General features: G+C 35.7%; 1 protein-coding gene across 2 annotated transcripts in view; it reads left to right on the top strand.

The window, feature by feature from the left end:
- Nucleotides 1-13115, top strand: part of Macrod2 (mono-ADP ribosylhydrolase 2) — a 1728876-nt gene that overhangs the window by 1169200 nt on the left and 546561 nt on the right. For both annotated transcript variants that reach the window (XM_048348774.1, XM_048348773.1), the window contains exon 7: nt 3269-3299. In XM_048348774.1, the coding sequence (XP_048204731.1) occupies nt 3269-3299 (31 nt within the window). The remainder of the gene's footprint in view (nt 1-3268; nt 3300-13115) is intronic.

Raw genomic sequence — 13115 nt, 5'->3', positions numbered from 1 at the left:
AACAAAAAACACCAAGGGAGAGTACAGACTTTTGGTTCAAACCCCAATACTGGCACACATATACAAAGTTAATCAGAATAGATGAGATGACTATGGATAAGATGAAAGAAACTTTCTTGATTTTCATCAAGGGTCAGAAAAGCAAGTGGTGGTAATGATGTTAGTTTAGGATTATCTGTCTTGCTTTTGAGGTACCATTAGAGTCAAATTAAGGAGAAAAAGGAAATGGCACACAATCTACAACATTAAGGATTTAGTGTTTTTATTATAAGTGCTTTTCCTGCCCAGGATGGCTTCAAACCACTACTCTCAGATCTTAGCCTCCTGAGTAGCTAGGATGATAGGTATGAACGAGCCACTGGCACCCGGAAAACTTGTTTTACTTTGAAATGGAAGCTGTGTTGGGTCAGTGATACTAAGTTTTCTTGGTGTAGTGTTTCTGAGTCTATCTTTTTTTTTTTTTCTCAAATTTTTATTATCAAACTGATGTACAGAGAGGTTACAGTATCATACGTTGGGCGTTGGATACATTTATTGTACTGTTTGTTGCCTTATTATAAGTGCTTGAAACCAACATGCAAATTATTTTCCAGTTGTTGGCCCAATCAATAATTTTACAAAAGAAAAAAAATATTCTCTAGGTCAAGTTAAATGATTATAAATAAGTATATAAATACATTTATATATGAATATATAGAACATATAAATAAATAAATAAATACATAAATTTCTTTCTTCCAGGAAAGCAGTATATACTAGATTAGAAATAGTAAAACACTAAGTGCTATGAAGAAAATTTATGATGGCTATATTTTGATCCTGGAGTTCTCCTGAAAGGGGATTATAGAGCCTTGAAAATTGGGCTACTGAGGTCATTTCCCAAATTCTATTGATCATTGAGTTAAATACACTTCAAACTGAGATAAGTGACCTGGGTTTTGGTACAATCTATTGTTTCTCTATGGGAAAGGGGTTTTGATGAAGGTAGTTAGGCTAAACAAATCCCTTCTGTCGGATTCATCAGAAATTTATTATGATGAAGAACACAGCTGATGGATTGCAAAAATCCTCAGTTGAACTCTTTTACTTCCTCTCTCTCTCCCCTTCCCCATCTGTCTCTTTTATGCTCTTGTTTTTCTCTCTCTCTTTCTCTCGTAATAAAAAGTGATTAATGGAGGAGATGTAGTTTCTATGAATTGTATTCAGTGTTATTTTATGTAAAATTAATCTTTTCATGATACTGTATTTGCATCTTTGCTTTATTATTGCCTTTTTTTTTCAGTTAGCACAATAATATTACCAAAGTCATCCTCCATCACATTACCATTTGCCTTCACATTTAAGGCAACAATGTGATTTTCAGATGAAGCTATTTGTCCTTGTTTAGACAGACAAGGCAGTTGTTACATTCAGACTCAATTATTAAGTTGCATAGAATGTGTCCTTAACTGCTTAGTATGTTCTTTCTTCTGCTAGATCTAATGGGATAATAACTCATGTCATTCATTGGAAGTAAGAGTTAGTTGCCATCAGGAAATCTACTCTAAGATGGAGTTTAGGGTATCACATGTCTATTAAGGAATGCCTTCAACACCAATATCTGAGGATTAGAGGGAAAAGAAGCCAGAGATGACTCAAGGAGAAGATGGCGCATGCTGTAGGCCTGGTGTCTGAAAATTTACAATATTTTGGGAATTTACTTCACACTAATGCTTCCGTGTCAATGGGCAAATTGTAGGATTCAAGAAATTATTAGTACCTCAAGAACCTTAGGGATGTTCTGGGGGTATTGCTCAGTGGTAGAGTGCTTGTCTAACATATACAAAGCCCTAGGTTTGATCCCCAGCACTGAAAATAAAAGAAGGAATCAAAAATATGTCTGAAGATGAAATGTTTAAAAAGATAACACATACTATGTCCCAGAGATACCTCTATTTTTCTCAGTCTTGGTACTTAGTATTTAATAGTGAAAAGGTTCTGCAAAAGCAGAAACAAAAGAGTTTCAATTAGTAGACAAAAATCAAAATAATTGCTAATCGTTAAATCTTTAAAACAAAATAACACAAATTAAGGATGATGAGAACATTTTGACTGAATTCACACAGACGTGTATTAGGAGAAGACAGTACCATACCCAGATGGCATTGTATAGTTAGAAAACCCAGATAGAAATAAATTGTTTATCTACGCATGTGCATTCTTTTCAAAAAATGAAATTAAGAATTGCTTAGTGAATGTGGTATGAACTGTATTATATCAATAAATATTTAAGGACATATGCTTAAAAATAAAAAGGTATGCATGACACAGTTTATCTTACATTTTGCTGACATTCAATTTACATATAGGAACAAAATACAGAATGTACCTTATGCTACAGTCTGGATGGCCAGCGGATTCTCATCAACAGCTTTACATGAATTTTTCCAGACATATTTTAGTTTTAACTATGCTGTATTTCAGTGGTCTACTGAAATGGGACAGGAATGTTCATTGATTTCCGATTTCAGAACAGCCAGGTAACATCAGATGAACAGAGAATGAGGAAGAGATGTTCCAGATCTACCACCACATGGCAGTTCTGTCCTGTGCACACCATAGACTCAAGACATCTCAAGTGCATACATGATAATGAAGTATGGCAGAGGAATTAAGAAGGATGCACTCTGATAGCTGTTTGTCTTTTCATTGATAATATCTATTTCATTGGGGGTTGCAATATTTACTTTATTTTTCATCTGTCATGGCTGTCATGGGCTTGAACTCCAGGTCTGGGCAATGTCCCTGAGCTCTTCAGCTCAAGTGTAGTACTCTACCACTTGGAGACAGAGAACCACACTTCTGGTTTTCTGGTGGTTAATTGGTGGTAAGAGTCTCTCAGACTTTCCTGCCTGGGCTGGCTTTGAACTGTGATCCTCAGATCTCAGCCTCCTGAGTAGCTAGGATTACAGATGTGAACCACTAGCACCCAGCTATTTACTAAAAAAGCAAAAACAAACAAAACCACAAATAAACCAGTTGACAATTGGCTCGGGAGATTCTTGAAACTTAAGTTGGGTCAAGGGAGTTGGTGTAATGGCAGGAAAGGAAAGCTTTCAGTTAAGCAAACATTTTCATTTCTCCTGTTCCAATTCCTAAGTCTGAGTGTAACCTCACTTAAAAATGGAGGGCATCCTTTATCAAACAGGATGGATATCAAGGTAGATAATGTCAGGCAGAACAATTTCTTTGAAATTTATTGCGATTTTTGTGTGTTTTTTTTCTACAGGCATTTCCCTGCATCTCAACAGGGATTTATGGTAAGTGACCTAATTTTGATGATGTTTTTACTTCTTTGTGACATAGGAGGGAGGGTGGTTAACTGGAAAAATAAAAATGTTCTCTGCTGAATATGTTTTTCTGTGATTTAAAGAGATTTCACATGCAGACTCCTTATTCTTCCAAATTCCATTAAGGAATCCTAGAAGTTGTTCAGATTCTTCGGTTTTCTTCAATTTGATTGTAGTGGATATCACAGGAAATGATTTGATACATTGTTTCTAAAAGTCTTTTGTTAAGAAAAAAATTGTTCTAGGAAGATTGATCTATAATTTTTTTAAATCAGGTCATTTTTCTCTCAGAAAATTATTACATACATAAAGCCTAATATCACTACTAATTTGTTGCAAATTACAAAGTAATAGAAAAAGTAAAATACATAAACAGGCATATATTTGTACCATCTAACTTTTAAAAGAAGTGACTCTTTTTAAAAATCTAATTTTTTTGTTACCTCGTCCCTCATTCCCCCCTCCCCCTTTCCAATGCCTAACATATGAAACTGTAACTTCTCTGTACATAAGTTGATAATAAAAATTTAAAAAAAAACACCAAAACAAAAAGAAGCCAGGGACAGTGCTCAGGCCCTGAGCCCAAGCCTCAGGACTGGCAAAAAACAAAAAACAAAACAAAACAAAAAAGAATTAATTTGGGATGTTATCTCAGTAGATATGGAGAAGAATTAAAGAGACAAAAAGGGTAGAAATTCAATAAAAGATGTAGTAATTAGCAGGGTATTTATTTATGTGAGAAAGTAATGCTTAACTCCTTGAAGATCTTCTAAGAGAACACACAAAAAGAACTTCAGAAAATTTACATGAATTAGCCAACACACAATTTATACTATACCCCTGTATTTCTCCATCGCATATGAGGTCATATGATTGGAGTAGAAATGCTCCTGTGTTTTCAAATTGCTCTTGATCAGAAAAATTGAAGAACTTAACTAGGCTTTGGCAGGAACTGTCCAAAAATTCAGGCACCTTCTGGGGTATGTCTGGTATTCTCAATGGACTCTAAGACTATCTTTTGTAGTTCAACTGTATCGTGATTGACTAAAAAGTGTATAATAAATTTTATTTGTAAAAAGCAAAAAAATAAATAAATAAAAATAAAAAATTAATTTTATTGTCAAGGTGATGCACAGAGGGTTTACATTTACATATGTAAGGTAGTGAGTACATTTCTTTCCAAACTTGTTACAGCCTTGATTTTTCTCCCACATTACCTGCTCCCAATCCATCCCCCTCCCCAGTTTTACAGTTAATGCTAATTTCCAAAATATTGTCCTGTGAGTATCACTGTTGCATTAATTCGCCTTTTATCCTTTGTCTCACCATTTGGATGTTCCCTTTCCCTAATTCAGATAAACATTTATATAATACCCAGGGTACCAAAATCAAATACAGTGACAACAGGGGCCAAACCAAAGAAATAATTTCACAAGTACAATTAAAATGACAACAATAATGAAAAACCTCTTGTTTCCATATCTTGGAGTTCATTTCACCTAGCATCATCTTATATGATCATATGTACATAGCTCTTGAGCTGTTGCTCTCCCGTGCTACAACTATCCCAGACATATACTAATTATTACCAACGAGGGAAACTATAGAGTCTATGTTTCTTTGGGTCTGGTTCACTTCACTTGGTATGATTTTTTTCCCCCAAGTCTTCCCATTTACTTACAAATGAGGCAGTTATTCTTTCTGATAGAAGCATAGAATTCCATTGTTTGTATATACCACATTTTCTTGATCCATTCATGTACTGAGGGGCATTTGGGTTGGTTTTATATTTTAGCTATGGTAAATAACTCTGCAATGAACATGGTTGTGTTTGTAGTCTTAGTATGGCCTTGTTTGTGATCCTTTGGAGAAATGCCCAGAAGTGGCGTTGCTGCATCATAGGGAGCTGGGCTTTCCAGAGCGGTTGAACAAGTTTACATGCCCATCAACAGTGTAGTAGTGCTCCCTTTTGGCCACATCCCCAGCAGCATCTGTTGTTTATTTTTCTTAATAATGGCCATTCTTACTGGAGTGAGGTGGAATCTCAATTTTGATTTGCATTTTTATGGCCAGGAATTTTGAGCATTTCTTCATGTGTCTATTGACCATACTCACTTCCTCCTCAGAGAAGCCTCTCTTTAAGTCTTTAGCCTACTTATGAAGTGACTCTTAATAATATAAAAGAATTGCAATAAGTTGCAAATATGTTGTGGTATTGGTTGTTTTAAGTAGTGGTTTAAATAGTGTTTCACTTACAGATTAAAGTAAAAATTTTCAATTACTTATTTTCAATATCCTAAGGAAGCTGAATATCCTATCCTTTCAATATTGTTCTACCCAAATTGATTTTTTTAATTTTAATTTTAATTTTTTTCTATTTATTGTCAAAGTGATGTACAGAGAGGTTACAGTTTCATATGTTAGGCCTTGGGTGTATTTCTTATATTGTTTGTTACCTCCTCCCTCATTTTATGTTTCTTTCTACCCCCACCAGAATATTAATAACTACAATTGTCAACATTAGGGTAAAATAGAGTACATTTGTCATTTCCACTTTTTCTAATGCTAGCAAAATATATAATGAACTTTCTAGACTTAATCTCACATGGAGGCTCTTACCTGAAATAGAAAATGTACAAAAAAATACAGTTTAATATCATTACTAAGAGAAATGAGACCTAGACTCTTGTCAAGGACAGGAAATTTACTTTTCCTTAACATAGTATTTCATTTGAAGTTCTTCATGAAAATAAAATAGGAAATTTAGAACTTAATCACATTCAGTGGCCAAAGACTTAGTGACACATTTATAGAGTGATCATATTGCCTCCTTCTACTTCAGAGTCTAGTCTAAGACCAAGGGCTCCACTTTATGAAAACAATAGATAATGGGCTGGATTTGGACTAAACTAGACTATTTTCACAATTTTCCTCATCATGGCCACAGGCTCAGTTAAAAAATCTAAATAGTTGCATAAGGAAAGTATTATCTACAAAGTTCTGCTTGGTATACATCCCAACATTTTTGCGTGCGGGTATGTGTTCATAGTGGGGCTTGAACTCAGGCGCTGGGCATTGTTCCTTAGCTTTCTGCTTATGGCTAGGCTAGCACTGTACCACTTAAAGCACAGATGTCCTTCTAGCTTTTTACTGGTTAATTGGAGATAAGAATCTCCTGCCTGGACTAGCTTCAGATCTTGACTTTAGATCTCAGTCTCTTAAGTAGCTGGGATTAGAAGTGTGAGCCATCCATGCCAGGAAGAGCCCAACTCTTATTTCACATTATTTAGAATCAAACAGGACTCCATTGCAAAAATGATTTTTTTTTTATTTTGAGAAGGTTCTTTCTTCTTGTTCACAATTTTCCTTGACAACAAAAAAATCTCAGCTGCCAAACCAGTACCATGTACATTCTTTGTTTATTACCTTATTATGTTTATTTCTGAGAGTCTATGGTAATGTGGAAAGAACTTTAAAAGATTTTTATCTAGTAGCATATGCTATTACAAAAAGGAGTGGCCAGACTTTTTATAAAGAAAAAACATACTAATAATAAGAGGTCGATCAGGAGGACTGTAAGATTAAGGCTTTGGACCAAATGCTAAAAAAAAAAAAAAAAAAAAAAAAAAAAACCAAAGTGGATAATGGTCAATTTTAGTCTTTCAAGAAAAGGAATCTCTCCCTAGACAGACTAATATTATAACTGGTTTGGTCCTGCATTGTGGCAAATAGAATGAATGGTTGATACTAGTTTGATGAAATAAACATTTTAACAATGAGAGGTCAAAGAATAATTTTTAAGTCTTAGCTATTAATTGTTCTTTGGAAAAGTTTTGTTTTTTTTTTTAATGTGGTTGATAAACCCAAATTTGCCATGTTGGGTGCTATGTTGCTTAACTCCATTAGTTTATCTTTAGGACTTAGTGTTTTAGTAACTCTTAAATCATCCCAACTCTGTACAAGGACCATTCAGCGTTATACAATTTGAAAATCGTGTCTTCTTCTGCCTCTTGTGGAATTAAAGCTTTCTGCTTAGTTCTTGGTTCTTTCTTAGGTCCCCTATAATGTAGACTAGCTGTTTTCTTTCCCTTATTCAGAGTCCTCTACCTTCTCCCTTATTATCCACATCAATTTTACACTTATCTTTATCTACAGAAGTTTGAGAGAATAGTCATCAAAGGAAAGTAGTCCTAGATTATAAAGAAAAAAATTTAAAAGAAAAGAAAACTCCCAACATTTTACAGTCATACTAGAATGGACTTAGAACCAGTTTTCAAGATAAGCTTTTGGTTCCACTCCTTGCCTTTCTTTATTACATATTTCTAACCTTGCTAGATTAATTTTTCTGAAATACCACTTGGCGCACATTTCCCATCTGCTCCGAGCCTTTGATCATATTCCATTACTTGCAGGTTAATGTTAATTCTTCCCAGCGTGAACAATGGACATTTTATATATCCCATACCTTTAAAAGAGAGGAACAAATCTCTTAGAGGATATGAATTTGTGTGCTAAGAAACTTAAAGATGCTTTTGCCCTCTCATCTGTAAAAGGAAGATTTAGTTTGAAGTCTGTTTTATTGTTTATTTGGTTTTGGTTTTGGCTTTGGATTTTAAGGTAGAACCTCATTATTTCACCATGATTGACCTCAAACTCTCCATCTTCCTGCCTCAGCCTCCCAAATACTGGAATTATAGTCATGTATCACCATGCATGGCTTGCAACAGTCTTTCTACAGAACATAATTTGAGAAATTTCTTGGTACTCACCCAGGATAATACATCTTTTATCACCCACATGTGATCTAAGAATCTCAATACACATCATTTCCATACAAGGTCCAATTCTGGACCCTTTCCTGGGATGTACTTCACACACACACACACACACACACACACACACACACACACACACACACCATTATCATTGCCACTGTTTTCTATCCCATACTATAAACACACACCATACACATTTGCACCATCTGAAGCTTAAGCTCCAGAATGTCTTCCCTTGTATATTAACCCTTACTGGACACTATTCTTTCTGAATCTTTCTTTTGCATTTGTACATTAATTTATTAATTACTAGCTGCTCTCTTAAACTCATCCATAGCTTTTGCTCATATATTTTATTTTCTATCCCAGTTAGGGATTCAAATATTTGAAATGGGGTGGGGAGTGGGAATCCTGGGCCTTATGCATGGTAGGCATGTGCTCTGCTATTTGCTACATCCCCACCTGGAGTTCTTTGAGTATAGATTGATTTCATTTGTATATATTCTTATCATATTCAGTGCCTAACAAAGCACTATGTCTATAGGAAAATCTGAAGAAATACTTGTTGTTGGTTAGAATAATATTTGGAATGCAATTTATTGCCTAACTGAAGTTATAGATAAAAGAATAGTTGGTGGGCAAAATAACATGTAAGGAAATCCCATCAGTTGTTCCTTTTTTTTAACTTTTGTTCATGGATACATAATGCATGTGTTGCGTTTTAAAACATGTATATATTTTGCAACTTTCAAATCATTGACAAGGTAAAATGGAAGTGAGAGGTCTTATTTATTGCAGAGGCTGGCTGAGTATAGCCCTTGATTTCATTTAAGGAAAAAAATAAAACTCTTTGTGCTTTATTATGACCCATGGGACAATGGTTAGTCGGGATATAAACATGACTCATTCTTTCTTCTTCTAACACATCTGAAATGGAGCTCACCTCCCCATCAGTTGTATTTTCTCAGGTACCTGATTACTTCTGATTTAAATTTACTCTTAATTTTGTGACTTGCTAAATGACTAAACATCTCTCATCACAGATTGTTTTTAGCATTGCAAACCAACTTTTGACAAGATTGGGTTAACTGCTGAGAGAACTCTCCTGCCCAGCAAGTCGCTTCAACAATGAGCATTCCCAGGTCACATGCTCAGGCAGCTATCACACAAATAAATGTGTCCCAGCTGGGCACTTTAAGGGTGCTTCATGGCCACAAGAGAAGTTGTGCTGTCCTCTTGCCTTTCTTCTGTTCCTCAGCTCTGAGGAGGCATGCTCTCCAAGGCAGCTAAGGCAGCGAGATCTTTTTCACAATGTAGACTATCCACCTTGTGACACAATCTGATTTAGGAAGGAGACATTATTAGAACAAGGCACTGCCTCTTTTGAAGTCTCCTGGAATAGGAAGCAGACAATTCTACTGGCTTTCAAGGCCTCTCTGACTTCTCTAGTATAATATTTCCAGGATATTTGCACAAGGCCTCAGATTGCCTGCTTACAGTTAGGATGAACAGCCACTTTTGGTAAGACACCCCCTCTCCCCTCCCACCAAAAAAAGGCCTACGTTACTTTTTGGTAAAATAGTTCCAGGTGAGGTTTACAAGGCCTCTAGCACTCCAGCTTGATGTTAAATATCTGAATTGGCCTCTATTCCTGTCTCAGAGGGACAGATTTGAACTTCCCTTGATGGTCTTTGCAGACCTTGTGCATGCCTTTCTACCCTTTGAGCCCTATTGAACACTCTGGTGTTAATAAATTTAACAAAGACGATGCTAGACATGATACATGGCAAAGGAATTTTTACTGAAAAATGAACAGCAAAATATAATTTTAGTCCATTTTATGAGAGTCACTATAGTTAACAGATACAAAATCCAGACAGAAACCTGTATCTGCTGAGTACTTGGAAATTGAGAAAATAGTCTCTCTGGAGAAAATGGAAAATACCTTGAAGTAGGCTTTCCAGGTACAATGTGGCACTTTTTAGAGAGGAACTAATTTCAGATATTGAGTTATTGCTAGAAATTTAAAGAAAAATTGAAGTGGAGCATAACTTAGCTGAAGCAGCTAAGTTCTTTATTTCCCACATTTAGTCATTATATTTCTATTATCAACTTGGAAGTCCCATTTCTCTCAAATTCCCTGGCTTCTCTCTCTGGTTTGTTGCCAGGCCAAAAACTTTCTAATTGAACCCCTCATTTACATTCAAGTTTATACTTCGGCTTCTGATGGGTAGAAAAGAAACCAACGTGATGTTTTGTTAACCTTCCATGTACGTGGCAAATATTTTTTATCAGTACATCCGTCTAAATTCACAGACATGACTTGGAAAGAAATCAGAATGTTCTCAAATGGCCATGGTAAGGGCATGCCCTCCTCTGTAAGATTTAAATGATGACAGGTTTGAGAAGGTGTAACAACCATTGCTATGCAATTCGATTCTGGGCTTACTGTAATAGTTCTCTTATGTAATGCATTTGGGAACCAGAGGGGGAAAAAATGACAAAGGCTTGCATCCTTTCCTTTCATCTCCACAGCCCACTACCTCTTCCTCTTCCTTTTTTCTCTTCTCTTTGATATTTCCATTTGCTTTGAAAAAACTTCCTTTCAGGTGGTGTAATGGTGACTCTTTTCTCTTTTCACTGAATCTGTTTTTCTGGCATTGTATGTTTTTACTTTAATCCTTGTCAAATTACTCCCAGTGTATGCAGTCCTTGAGATAATCACTGGCCTACAAATCACTGAGCTGATTTCCTATTATAACCAGTGTTACTAAGCCAGGTACTGTGGTGCATACCTGTAAATCCCAGCATGTGGGAGTTGGTGAGAGGATCATGAGTTTGAGACTCAGCTTGTACTGTAGGGTTAAGTTCAAAGTCAGCCTGAGCAATGTAGTGAGAACCTGCCTTAAAAAAGTAAGTTAAAAAAAATACCAAAAGGAGAGAAAGTAAACTATCCTAGGAAACAAACAAAAATCCGTACACACTGAGAAAATGCACTGTGAAGACTAAATCCATTCCAATTATATAATAGTTGAATATTATCCTATAACCTGACCCTTAGGAGCCAATGAAGAGGAGCTTGACAGGAAAATCCTTATCTGTGCACCCTCTGAGGGCTTCCAATTTGAATAGACAGTTTTAGCCAATGTACTCAAACATATGCATTCATGTACATACATTCCAAAAGATGTGGTACAAATTCTTCTTGGTATTTTCTAAAATACACAGGATTTTAATGCTAAAAACTGTCAATTGAACAAACACAAAGTATCACTGTCATGTTGGAAAAGAGTCTCAAGTATCCAACAACAATATTTACTACTTTGTAAAGATGGCAGTGCCTCCCCATCCTTCAGGTTTTCTCAGGAGAAACAAAGGTGCTGAAACTTCACCTCATGGTACCTTGGAGCCAGTGAGAGACCATTGCCAATCTGCCTGATGTTCTGTTCAAATTGAACAGCTTGGGGTGTCATTAAAAGCCCAATTGTTTCAAAATGTCATAAAGATTACAACTTCATTATTTCTTGGGTCTGTATGTTTACTGCCTTTTAATTATAGCAAGATGAAAATGTGACGTAGCATAGAAGGAAGCAGTAATTCCCTACCTCATCTTTCGATGCTGCTGCATCTTATGCAATGTTTTTTTTTAAATAACTTGTCTTACAGAAGAAACATTAAGGCACACGTGTGTGTATGTGTGTGTGTGTGTGTGTGTGTGTGTGTGTTGTGTATGCATGAACCAGGACCTGTCCCTGAGGTTCTTCACTCAAGGCTATTGCCCTTGAGCCACAGCTCTGCTTCCTAAGCATCATGACTTTTAAAGAGATGGGAAAAACCACATTAGAACACATTTCGGAGCCTGTCCACTTAGCAGACACTGTAGGGATATTTTTCAGACACTTTGAAAAACAGAAATGCTTTTAAGCAGCTCTTCATGAAGAATTGTTAGTGTTTAGGACTGGGCACATGGTGGCTACTGAAATAATTTCTTAAGGCTTGCTCATTTTTCTCATGGAGTTCTGAGTGACACTCCTTTACTTTGCTGCTTATACATTCTTATATCTAAAGGGCAAGTTTAAATAAACATAGCTCAGCTCTCTTTAGAAGAGATTTCAAAAATAAGTTTGACAGTTCTTATAGAAGTCAAGTACGTTCTTCAGGACAGTGATTTTCATTTTTAAAACCTTTTTAGTCAAGGATTCTATTTTTAAATATATCTTGGAATGTGTTTCAAAAAGAACCTATTAGTTGGAGTAAAGCTCAAGTACTCTAACAAAGAAACTCCAAAATAACAGTGGCTTAGTGAATATAGATGTTTATTTCTCTCTTTGCTAACAGAACCAAAGTAGGCATTCTGCTTGTCAGAGGGTTTGTTCCACTCTTTCTGAAGGAGCTAGATATCTACTACAGAGTTAACTCTATTGCTCTGCCTTCTGGAAGACATTGTTCTTATTGACTTATGTGCTGTAGCATTTGCACCCCCCCCCCCCACACAGCTCCTTTCTTGAATTCCTGTCCAGTAAACAGCACTCATCACTACCATTCACCTTATCATTGGAGAGAAACTGGTTTCATGACCCATTCAGTTGCAAAGAAGCTGGAAAGTCTAGTGCAGTGTAAAATCCAAATGCTTGATTTCTATTTGACTTTGTGAAAAAAATGGAAGCATTTTTATGGGCTTCTTGATTTCACCTTTCAATGAAAAATGTGAAGCAAATTCAACTACACAGAACACTCCTAGATAATTTAGGAATATGACACCAGAATAGGTATGTATGTTGTTTTGAAAAATGGTGGTGAGTTTTGACAATATTTACTCTATTAAAATGTTCTTATGGTCCCAAACCTTTTCAAATCTCTAAGTATGGGATCCTTATCATTCATTGACAGCCATCATGTTTAAACATTGACATCTTACCCAATTATATTTATAATTTTTGGTACCATAAACCCTATGCCAATTGTTTTCTGGCATATTATAGAAATGGAAATCAATAAATTGAGTATGAAT

The sequence above is a fragment of the Perognathus longimembris genome, chromosome 6 (assembly GCF_023159225.1).
Source record: "Perognathus longimembris pacificus isolate PPM17 chromosome 6, ASM2315922v1, whole genome shotgun sequence".
Taxonomy (NCBI): Eukaryota; Metazoa; Chordata; class Mammalia; order Rodentia; family Heteromyidae; genus Perognathus; species Perognathus longimembris.
The sequence above is the reverse complement of the archived record's forward strand: the minus strand, read 5'-3'. Positions and strand labels throughout refer to the sequence as shown.